General features: G+C 47.6%; 1 protein-coding gene across 2 annotated transcripts; it reads right to left on the bottom strand.

The window, feature by feature from the left end:
• Positions 1-314: 314 nt before the first annotated feature.
• LOC101106789 (phospholipase A2 inhibitor and Ly6/PLAUR domain-containing protein-like) lies at positions 315-4412 on the bottom strand. Of its 2 annotated transcripts, none has more exons than XM_015100035.4 (5): positions 4276-4412; positions 2836-2952; positions 1274-1426; positions 743-886; positions 315-549 (listed from the first exon to the last, which is right to left on the bottom strand). In XM_015100035.4, exons 1-5 carry the CDS (start codon positions 4343-4345, stop codon positions 404-406), a joined length of 630 nt encoding a protein of 209 aa, XP_014955521.3. In that variant the 5' UTR covers positions 4346-4412; the 3' UTR covers positions 315-403. The 2 variants fall into 2 exon arrangements, with proteins under 2 accessions (XP_014955521.3, XP_027833383.2); XM_027977582.3 differs by having other exon boundaries at positions 315-552; positions 4276-4404.
• Between the last annotated feature and the right edge of the window lie 10352 nt (positions 4413-14764).

Here is a 14764-nt window from a genome sequence, read left to right as displayed (position 1 = left end):
ACCAGGAGAGGTGATCATGCACTCTGGAGTCTGACCCTCCCAACTGTTTGACCAAAGGCAAGTGACACCACAATCCGAGCCTCAGTTTGTTCCTCTGTAAAATGGGGACAGTACTTTCAACCTCACAGAGTTGTGATTATGAAATGAGCTCTCTCATGGAAAACACTTAGCACAGGGACCCAGCAAGAAGTAATCCTTTAACAAAAGGTAGCATCTTCCCTCTCCTCATTACAAAGAGGGGGTTCAACACGGTTGAGACCCTTGCTTTTGGCATCCCGTCTCCCTGAAATGCATCACATCACAAAGACTCAGGCTTGTTCTGTTGATTCGTTTAATTTATAGACACGTGGGAAGCTAGCGCTGAGAAGGAATGGAGACCAAACACCACATGGGCCTCAGTTCTTCACTCAGCTTTGCCAGAAGCCTGGGGGCTTGGAAGACAGCTGATCTTCTTGATGGTCAACAAATGAGAGCCTGAGGGCACCAGGGTCCCAGGCTTGATGTGGCAGGCGTTCTCCGTAGCACATCCCCAGAAAGCAAATTTGACACCTGCTGGAGGGGATTTCAGACTAGAATCAGGATCTCCAATGCCTCCCGCTCCCAATCCAGGGGTCATGCCCCAGCCACCTTCCTCCATTTCTCGGCAGCCACTTTCTCCCTAAGAATCTGGAATAATGAGGCTCCAGTTCTGGGGCCCTCTGGGAACCCTGTGCCCTCCTCCCGAAATCCATGTGCCCCTCACCAGGGTTCATGAGGCCAGTCACGGTGACACAGCGGGTTTCTTCACCAAAACAGAGCGTTTCGTCAGTCGGGGTGCATGTTTCCTTGAGGAAGGTGGAGCAGGAAGGACACCGAAGGCCATTCTTTGTCAGATTTCTCCTGAACGCTGGGGAGGAGGGTGGAGGGTAAGGTGCACGGGGACATTAGTCCCTTTCCCAACCTTACAACCAGCACAGGGACACCGGTCGCTAACCGGCACTGCATTTAAAAAAAAAAATGTTTATTTGGTTGTGTTGGATCTTAATTGGAGCATGTGGAATCTAGTTCCTTGACCAGGGATCCAACCCCTGCATAGGGAGCATGGAGGCTTAGTCAGTGGACCATCAGGGACATCCCTGGACACCGCAGTTTATGAGAGAAGAACCCAAGGCTCAGCGCCAGGAAGACGCTTGCCCTGTGACAGCGCAGGTCAGAGACAGGTGCTCTCAGCTGGCTCTGGGGGGGAGAGGTGGGCAGGAGGGGACTCCAGCCGTGGGGCTCAGCTGGGGCTTACCGGGCAGGGGGTCCTTGTTGCAGCCATTGCTCTGGCAGCAGCGCATGGTGGACCCTATGTTGCTTTCGGGGCCATCATTGAAGGAGAGGAATCCTGAGTCACAATCGCTGGATGTCGTGCACCCCTTCTTGGAGCTCACTAAAACGTCGCCAACTGCAGGATGGAGGCAGGGGGAGGGCTCAGGGGCCCTGGTCTGGACCCTGGCCTCGGGGTGTCTCCCTACCTTACAGCTTCCCCAGTCCACTGTGATCTAGAGAGGTCTCTTCCAGCTCCCAAAGGTCAGACCCCCTTTATCTGCCTGGGGCGTCGTCTGCACGGTTTATTAGGTAGCAACACTTCCTCCCTCCGCCCCTGGCTGTGTTGGTCTCTCCTGAGTGGTCCCTTCAGCCCCACGTCACCCACTGCCATCCTCTAAGGGTCACACCCGGAGAGGTCTTTTCCAGGCCACCTATGACTACCCCCAGGCCTGTGTGAAATGGTGTCTTCCAGCCTTCGGCCCTCCCCTGGCTCCTGCAATTCCCTGCACCAAACCCTAGGATGCAGCCCCCAGCCACCGCCCTGTAACACCTGTCGCCTTCTTCCAGGGTCACTGCCTAGACCTCCTACGGATGGTCCTTGCTGCCCTCCCTGGCTACTCTCAGGTCTTGCCTGCAGTGGCCTCCTCCAGCTTCCCTGGCCTCCCCCTCCCCACCACAGGGTGGTCTCTCCCAGCACTAGGGTTTCTGCTCTTCACCCAACCTGCGTGGGTCTGTGGGTCCTCAGGGGTGTCTGATTCTGCAACCTCATGGACTGAGTCCAGGGATTATCTGTCCCTACATATCTCTCTCTCTATCCCAATATTGAGGCTTCCCAGGTAGTGCAGTGGTAAAGAAACAGACTGCCAATTCAGGCGACACAAGAAATGCTGGATCGATCCCTGGGTGGGAAGGATCCCTTGAGGAGGAGATGGTAAGTGACTGCAGTATTCCTGCCTGGAAAATCCTATGAACAGAGGGGCCTGGGGGTCTGCAGTACATGGGGTCACAAAGAGTCGGACACGATTGAGCTCACACTCAACTCAATCAACCCAAATATCTCCCTCTTTCTCCTGTCTGGAAACCTTTGGTCCAGCCCGTATCCCTAGAGGATTCCTGGTGCCCCCAGAGAGTCAACCTGATCACTTTCCTTGCAACTCACCCCAGTCTTCTCTACACCCAGCCCTACACCTTGCATATTAGATGCCCCCTCTCTGGATTTCCAGCTTCCCCCACCCCCAGCACGTCCTTTCCTTTCCTAATCCCCTCTCACCTAAGAAAGTCCCTATATCTGCCCCTCCCCCATCCTCTCTTTAGAGTCTCATTTTCACAAATATTTGGCAACAGTGGTTTCTTTTTTTTTTTTGGCAACAGTGGTTTCTATCATTCCACCAGATTCTCTTTCCTCCACTCACCTTAAGATTGTCCTTACCTCTTTCCTGCCCCCTCATCACTCAAATGTTCCTCCCAGCAGTGCCTGGTGGTATCTGCTATCCTGAAGGCACTCCCCACCTCCGCAGGATCTGACGCTATCCCCTGCCCTCTTACCTCTGTGGGTCTCATACACTGCGGCCATACAGGTGTCCTCTTCGGGGGCGCAAGGTTGCATTGTTCCATGGCAAAAGGGACCGGGGCTTATACACACCCAGCAGTCTAGTGGGTGCCCTGCAGAAGAGAGCGGGGCTCTAGTCAAAGCTCATGTGGTCTGTGGGTCACAACTTCCAAATCCAGAGGGGCATGGGGTGGGGAGTCTGAAGGAAGAGGGACGCATGTCTCCCTAGTTATTAAGGGTGGGCTGCTGAACAGAAAATTTTCCGAAGCTCCTCCAGGGACACCAGGGTGCTGACAGCAAAGCTGCTTCCAGTGGTAAACAGCAACCCCACCAGCAGGCAAGTTTACCTACTTATAAGGCTGGAGACTTTGGACACTGGGGTCTTCTGAGAAAGCTTGAGGACAGTGAAGGGTCCTGCTGAAGGTTCCCATGGAGTTTTTTTTTTTTTTAATCTTTCTTTTCTTTTTTTTTTTTTCTATTTTTTGGCTATGCTGAATCTTCCTTGCTTCCTGGGGCTTTTCTCTAGTTGTAGTGAGTATGGTCTACTCTCTCGTTGCGGTGCCTGGGCTTCTCGTTTGGGGTGGCTCCTCCTGTTGCAGAGGACAGGCTCTAGAGCACGGGCTCAGTAGCTGTGGCGCAAGGGCTTAATTTGCCCAAGGAATGTGGAATTGTCCTGGACCAAGGATCGAACCCTGGACCAGGGATTGCACCCATGTCCACCGCTTTGGCGGGCAGATTCTCAGCCACTGGACCACTGGGGAAGTCCTTCATGGACTTTCGTGAACCTTCAGGTCCAGAGGGTCCTTGGAGCGGGACCCTCTCCCTTGTGGGTACCACACTTAAATCTGATAGATAGTGGGCACTCAGGCAGGGGTACCTGAGGCTGGGATCTGCATCCCAGGTCAAGAAGGAAGATCAAGGACCAAGAGGGTAAGTGCATGGACTCCTTGGTCCTGAGAGAGGAGGCAGCTGGAGCCCAGACACAAGGAAAGTGGGTCCTGAGGAAGGTGAAGCTGCCTGAACTCCTGAATGTAAGGGAGGAGGACACTGGGGACCTGAACTGCTTAGAGTCCTGGGAGAAAGGAAATCTCTCACCTTCGCCTCACATTTTTTCATATTAATGAAAAATAGTAATCATACTAATCATAGTCTCATCTGATTTTCTAGAATTCAGGTGTCTTATTTTGAGACCCTGCCTGGGATACAGGGAACAGAGCCCATCCAAACCCCTCCTTTCTCAGAGATTTAAACCCACACGTTTTTTAGCTCTTCCTCCCTTGGGGACCCAGGCTTTCTCTCCTTTACCCTCTGCCTTCTCCATGAATTTCAATTCCCAGGACACCTCCTCTTTCCCTTCTCCCTCGAGGACTTGGCTGAACACTCGCTCATAGTCCTTGTTTTGAGGGTCCCAGAAGTCCAGAGCCCTAGTCACTTACCCAGACCCAGGAGGGTGCAGAGCAGCACGGAAGCCAGCAGGAAGGTCTCAGGTTTCATGGAAGGCTTCATGATGGATGGATGAGTGACCCTGAAGTTCCAAGTCCCCAGCTCTTCTTATAGGAAGCTGAGAAGGGGCAAGTCTGGACCTACCTTAACCTTACCCCCAGGCTAAGAAATGATGTAAGACCTGGGGGTAGGTCTCTGCAGCTCTGAGCTGGGGAGGCAGAATCCAAATCCAAAAAGAACATGGGCATCTTCTAAACAACCCCTCCCCCAGGAGTCTCTGCTTCCAATCCTCTCTTCCATCAGATCCCACCACCCCCGCCCTCACCCCCTTTTTTTCTGACATGAAGCCTACGATCAGAATCAGGTCATTTTTTTTTTCCTGTAGGGGAGAGCAGCTGCTAGGACTCAGGTACCCTCTCCCCTCTCTCTCTTCCCAAGGAGGTGCCTAGCGTGGGTGAGACCCTACCTGGGAGCGCCCAGCAAGTCCAGGCTTGTTATGCGGGGGCATACTTGGTTCTTACTCCCTTTTCTGTGTTTGGGCTATCTCCAGCTCTGACACTACCCCAAGATGCACTTCTGGGTTACTGGGGGACTGAACAGAGGGGGCTTGTCATCAGACAGGAATGGGGATGATAGGAGAGAGATGCCCACAGGTCCCACTGGAAAACTGAGGCAAGCTTGGAAGCACTCAAGGCTGGGTGTGTGTCTAGTTTGGGCACATATTTTGTGTTTTACTGAGGTCCTTTATGCTCTCTGTCTGCCTTAGGCGTGATCTTCAGAGATCAGTGATTTCCCCCGCACCGCACCCCCGTGTGTGTGTGTGTGTGTGTGTGTGTGTGGTGTGTGTATGTGTGGTGTGTGTGTATGTGTGGTGGGCGTGGGGAGGGTAGCCAGCCATGGAGGGGATTCTGTTGCGGTAGGCTCCCGGCTTCTTGCAAAAATCCACTCAAGTTTGCTGGCCTCTTGTTTTCCAGGCTTCGGCTGGGCCGGTGAGGACAGCGAATTTCTTCTGGGGACCAATCCTGCAGGCCGCGCGGGTTGCAAGGATAGCCTGGTGTGAAGGTTACCGGGAGGATAGGCTAGCGAGCGGCTTCGCCAGAGGAAAAAGCTCCTTGCTAGGGAAGTCAGGGCCTCGCGCCTCTCTCAGTGGTAACGGAACCAGAACCGCAGGCGCGCCTGGGTTTGAAAGGGTCGCGCCTTGTGCGCTTGCGCAGTGAAGCCTGCGGGGGCATACCCGCCGTCTGTTCCCTTAACGGAGACCTTATTGCATCTTCTCGGTCAGGCGAAGCCACACGACGTTGACGAGCCGGAGATCATCCTCCGCCATGTGGTGTCCTGCAGTCGCCAGAATGCAGTGAGAGACTGGCGTTGGGGAGGGTGGGAGAATAATCCGTATCCGGGCTGCCAAAAAAAAAAAAAAGAGTTTCACTGGGGGGTTTTAAGAACTGCAATTTGAGAGACACATATTCCCGTAAAACTGAAAGAGAGCTGGCAGAATGAGTCAGGGCTTTTGAGGACAGAGGTCAGCAGGTTCTTGAAGTTGTGTGGTGGTGGTTTTTCAGTCGCTCAGTCGTGTCCGACTCTTTGAGACCCCATGGACTGCAGCACACTAGGCTTCCCCATCTTTCACCATCTCCCAGAGCTTGCTCAAGCTCATGTCCATTGAGTCAGTGGTGTCATTAACCATCTCGTCCTTTGTCTTCCCCTTCTCCTGCCTTCAATCTTTCTGAGCATTGGTGTCTTTTCTAATGAGTTGGGTCTTCGCATCAGGTGGGCAAAGTATTGGAGCATCAGCATCGGTCCTTCCAATGAATATTCAGATTTGATTTCCTTGAGGATTGATTGGTTTGATCTCCTTGCAGTCCAAGGGACTCTGAAGAGTCTAACACCACAGTTCAAAACCATCAGTTCTTCGGTGTTCAGTTTTCTTTATGGTCCAACTCTCACATCCATACCTAACTACTGGGAAAACCATAGCTTTGACTATACAGACCTTCACTGGGAAAGTAATGTCTCTACTTTTTAATACGCTGTGTAGGTTTCTCATAGCTTTTCTTCCAAGGAGCAAGTTTGTTTTAATTTCATGACCACAGTCACCCCAGGAAAATAAAGTCTGTCACTGTTTCCATTGTTTCCCCATCTATTTCCCATGAAGTGATGGGACCAAATGCCATGATCTTCATTTTTTGAATGTTAAGTTTAAGCCAGCTTTTTCACTCTCCTTTCTAATTTTCATTGAGAGGCTCTTTAGTTCCTCTTCACTTTCTGCCATAAGGATGATGTCATCAGCATATCTGAGGTTATTGATATTTCTCTCCACAATCTTGATCTAGCCCAGCATTTTGCATGACGTACTGTGCATGTAAGTTAAATAAGCAGGATGACAATATACAGCCTTGACGTACTCCTTTCCCAATTTGAAACCAGTCTGTTGTTCCATGTCCAGTTCTAACTGTTGCTTCTGGACCTGCATACAGATTTTTCAAGAGGCAGGTCAGGTGGTCTGATATTCCCATCTCTTTAAGAATTTTCACAGTTTGTTGTGATCCACACAGTCAAAAGCTTTAGTGTAGTCAGTAAAGCAGAAGTAGATGTTTTTCTGGCATTCTCTCACTTTTTCTATGATCCAGCAGATGTTGGCAAATTGATCTCTGGTTCCTCTGCCTTTTCTAAATCCATCTTGAACATCTGAAAGTTCATGGTTCATGTACTGTTGAAGCCTTCCTTGGAGAATTTGGAGCATTACTTTGTTATGGGGTGAAATGAGTTCAATTGTGTGGTAGCTTGAACAGTGTTTGGCATTGCCTTTCTTTGAGATAGAATGAAAACTGACCTTTTGCAGCCCTGTGGCCACTGCTAAGTTTTCCAAATTTGCTGGCATATTGAGTGCAGCCCTTTCACAGCATCTTCTTTTAGGATTTGAAACAGCTCAGTTGGAATTCCATCACCTCCACTAACTTCGTTCGTACTTAGGCCCAGTAAGGCCACTAAGGCCCACTTGACTTCACACTCTAGGGTGTCTGGCTCTAAGTGAGTGACCGCCATTGTGGTTATCTGGGTCATTAAGAGCTTTTTTTTAATATAAATATTTTTATTTTCTTAGCATTTATTTATTTGACTGCACTGTATCTTACTTTCGGCACATGGGATCTTTAGTTGAGGTATGAAAACTCTTAGTTGCAGCAGGTGGTATCTAGTTCCCTGACCAGGGATCGAACCCAGGCTCCCTGCATTGGTACCGCAGAGTCTTAGCCACTGGACTACCAGGGAAGTCTCAAGAGCTTTTTTGTATAGTTCTGTGTATTGTTGCCACCTCTTCTTAATATCTTCTGCTTCTGTTAGGTCCATACCATTTCTGTCCTTTGTTGTGCCCATCTGTGCATGAAATGTTCCCTTGGTATCTCTAATTTTCTTGAAGAGATCTCTAGTCTTTCCCATTCGGTTGTTTTTCTTTATTTCTTTGCATTGATCACTGAGGAAGGCTTTCTTATCTCTCCTTGCTATTCTTTGGAACTCTGTGTTCAGATCGATATATCTTTCCTTTTCTCCTTTGCCTTTCACTTTTTTTCTCAGCTATTTGTAAGGCCTCCTCAGATAACCATTTTGCTGTTTTGCATTCTTTTTCTTGAGGATGATTTTGATCGTTGCCTCCTGTACAATGTCATGAACCTCCATCCATAGTTCTTCAGGCACTCTGTCTATCAGATCTACTCCCTTGAATCTGTTTATCACTTCCACTGTATAAAAGTAAGGGATTTGATTTAGGTCAGACCTGAATGGCCTTTCTTCAATTTGACCCTAAATTTTACAATAAGGAGCTGGTGATCTGAGCCACAGTCATCTCCAAGTCTTGTTTTTGCTGACGGTATTCAGCTTCTCCATCTTTGGCTGCAAAGAATATAATCAGTCTGATTTCAGTATTGACCATCTGGTGATGTCCATGTGTAGAGTCTTCTCTTGTGTTTTTAGAAGAGGGTGTTTGCTATGACCAAAGCGTTCTCTTGGAAAACTCTGTTAGCCTTTGCCCTGCTTCATTGATTTTTAAAATGTTGACGTTCACTCTTGCCATCTCCTGTTTGACCACTTCCAATTTACCTTGATTCATGGACCTGGAAAGAATTATAATTGACTCTGATACATGTAAAGAAATATTTGGCTTTAAAGAAGAAGCCATCGTGAGTTGCTGTAGGGTAAGTGTTCAGTAAGTATCTTGAGTTTCTAGCATATTCTGGATACTTGTGTGAATGCGATAAGTCGTCAAAATGTTAGATTCCATTCTGGCTGATGGTTAGAATTCCTCAGTGGTCCCCCCCTCCCCCAGTGGCTCCATCTTAGAGAACATTTTTAGCAATATTGACTTCATTTTGATTTTACTTTCACAAAGGAGACTTTTTGGAATTCTAAGGAGGGTCGTTAGAATTTCTGGGAGGCCATAAGGAAATTCTGGAGAGATGTGTAATAGAGGAATTTTCCGAGAGAAAAGGAGGGATGGATCACTTCCTGGGAAGGATCAGAGGTCAATTTCCAGGGGAAGATTTTGTAAGGGACTCCAGGCAGAGTCTGGGGGGATTTATTATTATTATTCACACCAAAAACATTTTGTATTGGGCTATTGCCAATTAACAATGTTGTGATCGTTTCAGGTGAATAGCGAAGGGACTCAACCATACATATAAATGTATCCATTCTGTCCCAAACCCCAGAGTGTGGGGAGATTAATAGGGAAACTTAAATCTGAGGGATAGAAGGCTTGAGAGAACTCTGAGAATAATCAGAGAGCTGGGGACCTAGCTCTCAGCTCTGAACCCTCACTTTCCCTTTTCCACTCTTTTCTCCAGATATACTGTGCAAAAAAAACCTTCTCAAGGCAGACACTGTAAATGGCAGGCAGCCTGGGTGGGTGAGAAGACCATCTCTGTAGGACTCCATGTGATTCTTTCAGCCCCCTATCTGTTTTTTCTTTTTCTTTTTTTTTTTTTTTGGCCTTGCTGCTGTGTGGCATACAGGATCTTAGTTCTCTGACCAGGGATGGAATCCGTACACCCTGCAGTGGATGCTTGAAGTCTTAATCAGTGGATCCTCAGTGAAGTCTCCCTCCCATTGTCTCCTTAATAGGAGTCTGAAGGTCCAGAGTCCAGACTCTCTTCTGCGTTCAGCTAGCAGTGAGTTGAGGCACATTGCCTTTGGGTCTCAGCTTCCTCCCTGAACAGTGTGGTCCCTGTACCCTTAGCAGAGGAGAAAGGTGATCCAGGGACTAGGCCAGGAATGAATCCGTGTGTGGCCCAGTTAGGTTGCTGCTCCTTTCAGGGCTTTAGTATCCTCATTTGGAACAGAGAACATCATTGCCTTGCATTCTGCCTTCTAAAGGCCCTGGGCTTAGGACTGGAAGGTGTCTCATATCATCTAAGCCAATCAACCTCATTTTAAAGATGGCGAAACTGAGGCCTAGGAAGGGCCAAAGTGAAGTGGCCAGTCTAAGGTACCGTTGTCTGGAATGCTGAGTGCTGTGGTACATGCTTGGTGAAGTTGGAGGGAGCAAAGGGGAAAGGGGAGTTTGATCTAGGATGGTTACAGAATTCTCAACAGGCTGTTCCCATCAGGCATAAGGAACTGGTGGGAAAAGAGAGCTAGTGTGTTCCCAGGGGTGCCTGGGTGTTACCCTGCGTGATCCGGCTCTCCAGGGAGTCGGATGGTGTTGGGGCTGTTATCACCCCTCATACATGGCAGTGCTGAGGCCTGAACCCAGTATGGGTACTCTAGCCACCTTTTTCTTGCTTCTTTGACTTCATGTGTTGGCTTTCTTTCTTATTTATATTTATTTATATTTGGCTGCATTGGATCTTGGTAGTGGCATTGGGATCTAGTTCCCTCGCCAGGGATGGAAATTCAGGCCCCCTGTATTGGGAGCATGGAGTCTTAGCAACTGGACCACCAGGGAAGTCTGTCTCTTTAAAATAAATTTAAAAAAAAATTTTCAGCTCTGCCACATGACATGTTGGGACCTTAATTCCTCGACCAGGGATTGAACCTTGACTTCTGTTTTGGAAGCATGGATCTTAACCACTGGACCTCCAGGGAGGTCCTGAATCTCTTGATTTTGGCCACATTCCTCCCTTCTGAATGTAGGCGATTTTGGGGAGGGATGCTGGGGGCAAGGCTTACGGAATTGTGTTAAATATATTATTGTTTGTCTTACCCAGTGGTTCTGAAAAACTTTTGGTTCATAGAACCTTTTGAGAATTAGAAGGAAGCTGAGAATTCTCCTCCCAGGGAAAATACACAAACCCACAAGATTTTCTGAAAGATTTTAGGCATTTAAATATCTCATAGTTCCCTAACATAGTACAGTAAGAATAATGAGAGCTAACAGTTTATTCAGCACTACAAATGCCTGGGAATTCCCTGGTGGTGCAGTGGTTAGGATTGCGCAGTCCGAGGGCCCGGCTTCTATACCCGGTTGGGGAGCTTGCCACCGAAACAAAAAACCCTGCCTTTCGCCATCCTAAGCACCTCATATGGGTTAATTCATTGAATCCTCAGAAAAAAACCCATGACCTTTATCTACTATTATCCCCTTTTATAATGTAGGTGCAGCAGACATCACAGGACAAACATATGTCAAACCTGTGGGGATTTGATATTGGCAAGGAAAGACGGACAGATCAGTAAGTCAAATGTATGTCAGATGACGAGTGCTGGGGAGGAAAGTACATAGCTAGAAAGAATGAGGAATGCCTCCAGTGGGAGAGGAGACAGTGGAGAGGGGTTTCTTGACTTAAAAAAAAAAAATTATTGATTTATTTGACTGAGTTGGGTCTTAGCAGTGGCATGCAGTATCCTTTAGTTGTGGGATGTGGGATCTAGTTCCCTGACCAGGGATGGAACTTGGGTCCCCTGTGTTGGGAGTGTGGAGTCTCAGCCCCTGGACCATCAGGAAAATCCCAAGAGGTTTTTGGTTATTTTTTTTTTAACCTAAATAGGGAGTCATAGGATGCCTCCTGAGAAGCTGACATTCAAGGAGAGCGAGCTTTGCCAATGTCTGGGACGGAAACAGACTCCAAGGCAGGCTGGTGCCTGGCGAGCTGGCATTTTGCCTTGTGGGTAGGTGCCTGCTGGGCTGGAGGGATGGCACGGAGGCCAGTGTGGGTGAGCGGGGTTGACGAGAGGGGGCAGGAGCTGACAGCGTTGGGGTAGTGGGCCCTGAAAGCCACTGTAAGGATTTAAGCTTTTGCTCTGCATGAGGTGGGAGCCGGGGCAGGCTTTGGAGCAGAGGAGCACAGACTCGGAGTTAGGTTCTGGCATAATCCTCTGTAGGGTTCCCAGCTGAGAATAAACCACAGCGGGGACATGCGTGGAGAGGCAGCACTGCAGCCTCGGTTGTCAGTTTATTTCGGGTTTGAGACCCTTCCGACAAGCCGATGGCATTTGGCAGCTGCCAGTACGCAGGGTGACTCCAAATTCATCAAGTGCTAATTTTGGCTCTTTTCAAGCAAGTGATGAACAGAAGCTTTGGGACACCTGGAGATGTAGACGGATATGTAGAGGTTTTCCTACTACTATTTTTTTTGCCCCCCTCAAATGCTATCTGGCAACATCTGTCTATTACCATCTGGGGTTCAGCTCGTAACAGCCCCCACCTGCCTTTTTTGTGTGCAGTGGCCAAGAGAGGCTCTGTGGCCCACCCATCACCTGCTCCCAGGCTGGCAGTTCCGGCCTCTTGGCTAACCACCCCTGTGCCAGAGGAGTGGCTCCAGTCTCCTGCTGGAGGTACATTCTTAGAAGAAATGTTCAGTAGCAAAGTGAAGATATTTCATTTCTGTGTTTCAGTGTTTTCTCATCACCCATTTTGCCACTGTGGTGTTTTATATTTGTTACCTACTTCTCACATGACACGTGTGTACAGCAGGCACAGTCCAGTGAACCAACACACGCACAGCCCACGTCCTCTGCACCAGGTCAAGGAACAACACGCCTCCCCCACCCATGTCTCCTTGGGCTCCTTCCTGCCACTGCCCCCCACAAGGGTAACCATGATGCCGATTTTTAACAGCTTTGATTGCCTGGCTTTGAACTGTATATAAATGAAATCACATGGTATATGATCATTTCAGTACATAGTACTTCTGCCTCCAGCAGGTCTGATCTTTGCCAGCTTTGTGTGTTAGTTTCATTCTGTCAGTTTCATCCCTCTTGCTGGTGTGCCTCGGGAGGGTTCATTCTCATTTCTGCATGGTATTCCACTGTTGGAGGTAACCGCTGTGCTTTTATTAACTTTGCTTTTCAAATGGGTGTTATTTGCATATGGTGCCTGACTCAAAAGGCCCCAAAGGGAGAGTGTACACTGAAAAGGAAGTCCTCATCACAGGCCACCTGCTTCAGTCCCCTCCAGCCCCACCTCCCCATCCCTGCTGCTTAGGTCTTCCTTCCTGTGGCAGTCATTGTGAGCAGCTTCTCATGTGGTGCCCCAGGTCACTCTGTCCATATACAAGCATATGTATTCACCCGCCCCCCCCCCCACTTTTAAAAGTACATAGTATGTATGTACTCTCTCTTGCTTTTTCCCAAGAAGCTGTATCTTAGAGGTCTCTTATCATGGTGTCAAATTCTACCTTACTCTTTCAAATGAGGGATGACATAGCTTTTCATGGATGCGGAACCTTTCTTTAAAATTTTTAACTTTGAAAAATGTTGGCTGCACCGGGTGGCATGGGGATCTTAGTTCCCCAACCAAGAACTGAACCTGTTCCTCCGCAGTGGAAGCTCTGAGTCTTAACCACTGGACCACTAGGGGAGTCCCTTTTATTTTTATTTTATATTGAGATAGAGTTGATTAACAGTGTTGTGTTAATTTCAAGTGTACAGCAAAGTGATTCTGTTACACATATATGTGTATCCTTTTTCAGATTCTTTTCCCACTCAGGTTCTTACAGAGTACTGAGTAGAGTTCCCTGTGTTGTAGAGTAGGTTCCTGTTGGTTGTCTGTTCCTAAACTCCTAATCTGCCACTCCGCCTCCACTACATTCGCCCTGGTAACCATAAATTTGTTCTCTAAGTCTGTGTGTCTGTTTCTGTCTTCTAGATAAGTTCATTGTAACCTTTTTTTTTTTTTTTTAGATTCCACATAGAAACAATATCAAGTGATATTTATCTTGAAACAGTTGTTTTAACAAGATGTCTCAGGGACTTTGCAAATCTTTCATGTCCCATTTATTCCACTGTCGTGAATCCTGTCTTCCTGAGACAGGTGCACACAGACCTGGGCCCCAGATGAGTCAGCTTGTGCTTAAGCCTTTTTCCTAACCGCTGATACTTACCCAACACCGAACACTCTCTTCTTTCTTCATGAGATAAAATTCACGTAATATACAGTGAATAATTTTTACCATTGAAAGTATATAATTCAGGGGGTTTAGTATACTCACAGTCTTCAGCATTCATTGCAGTGTCTAATCCAGAACACTTTCATCACCCCCCAAAACCCCAGAACCATTAAGCGTTCACTCCCTAGTCCACTATCCCCACATTGCTTCCTGGCAACTGTTTTGTTTTTTTTTTTTAATAGGGAATTCAATTGTTTATTTATTTATTTATTACTCAAATGAACTTAATCAATCTGCATTAAATGCTGCTGATGTACTTTTAAATCAACACGATTTTTTAAAATTAATTAATTTAATTGGAGGCTAATTACTTTACAATATTGTAGTTGTTTTTGCCATACATTGACATGAATCAGTCATGTGTGTACATGTGTTCCCCATCCTAAAGCCCCCTCCCACCTCCCTCCCCATCCCATCCCTCAGGATCATCCCAGTGCACCAGCCCTGAGCACCCTGTCTCATGCATTGAACCCGGACTGGCAATCTATTTCACATAAGTTAATATACATGTTTCAATGCTATTCTCTCAAATCATCCCACCCTCGCCTCCTCCCAGAGTCCAAAAGTCTGTTCTTTACATCTGTGTCTCTTTTGCTGTCTCGCATATAGGGTCATTGTTACCATCTTTCTAAATTCCATATATATGCGTTAATATACTGTATTGGTGTTTTTCTTTCTGACTTACTTCACTCTGTATAATAGGCTCCAGTTCAGTTTCATCCACCACATTAGAACTGATTCAAATACATTCTTTTTAACAGCTGAGTAATATTCCATTGTGTATATGTACCACAGCTTTCTTATCCATTCATCTGCTGATGGACATCTAGGTTGCTTCCATGTCCTGGCTGTTATAAACAGTGCTGTGATGAACATTTGGGGTACATGTGTCTCTTTCAGTTCTGGTTTCCTTGGTCTGTTTGCCCAGCAGTGGGATTGCTGGGTCATATGGAGTTCTATTTTGTTTTTTAAGGACTCTCCACACTGTTCTCCATAGTGGCTGTACTAGTTTGCATTCCCAACAACAGTGTAAGAGGATTCCCTTTTCTCCACACCCTCTTCAGCACTTATTGTTTGTAGATTTTTGGATAGCAGCTATTCT

The sequence above is a fragment of the Ovis aries genome, chromosome 14 (assembly GCF_016772045.2).
Source record: "Ovis aries strain OAR_USU_Benz2616 breed Rambouillet chromosome 14, ARS-UI_Ramb_v3.0, whole genome shotgun sequence".
Lineage (NCBI taxonomy): Eukaryota > Metazoa > Chordata > Mammalia > Artiodactyla > Bovidae > Ovis > Ovis aries.
This window is presented reverse-complemented; position numbering and strand designations above follow the sequence as displayed.

Bases quoted from the DNA above. Each gene is read 5' to 3' on its own strand.
- LOC101106789 (XM_027977582.3), bottom strand. From the start codon at position 4,345: ATGAAGCCTTCCATGAAACCTGAGACCTTCCTGCTGGCTTCCGTGCTG. The intron at 887-1,273 runs GTAAGCCCCAGC...CCTCCTCCCCAG, and splicing joins CAACAAGGACCCCCTGCCCG to CGTTCAGGAGAAATCTGACA. The intron at 553-742 runs GTGAGGGGCACA...AATCCCCTCCAG, and splicing joins GACTGGCCTCATGAACCCTG to CAGGTGTCAAATTTGCTTTC.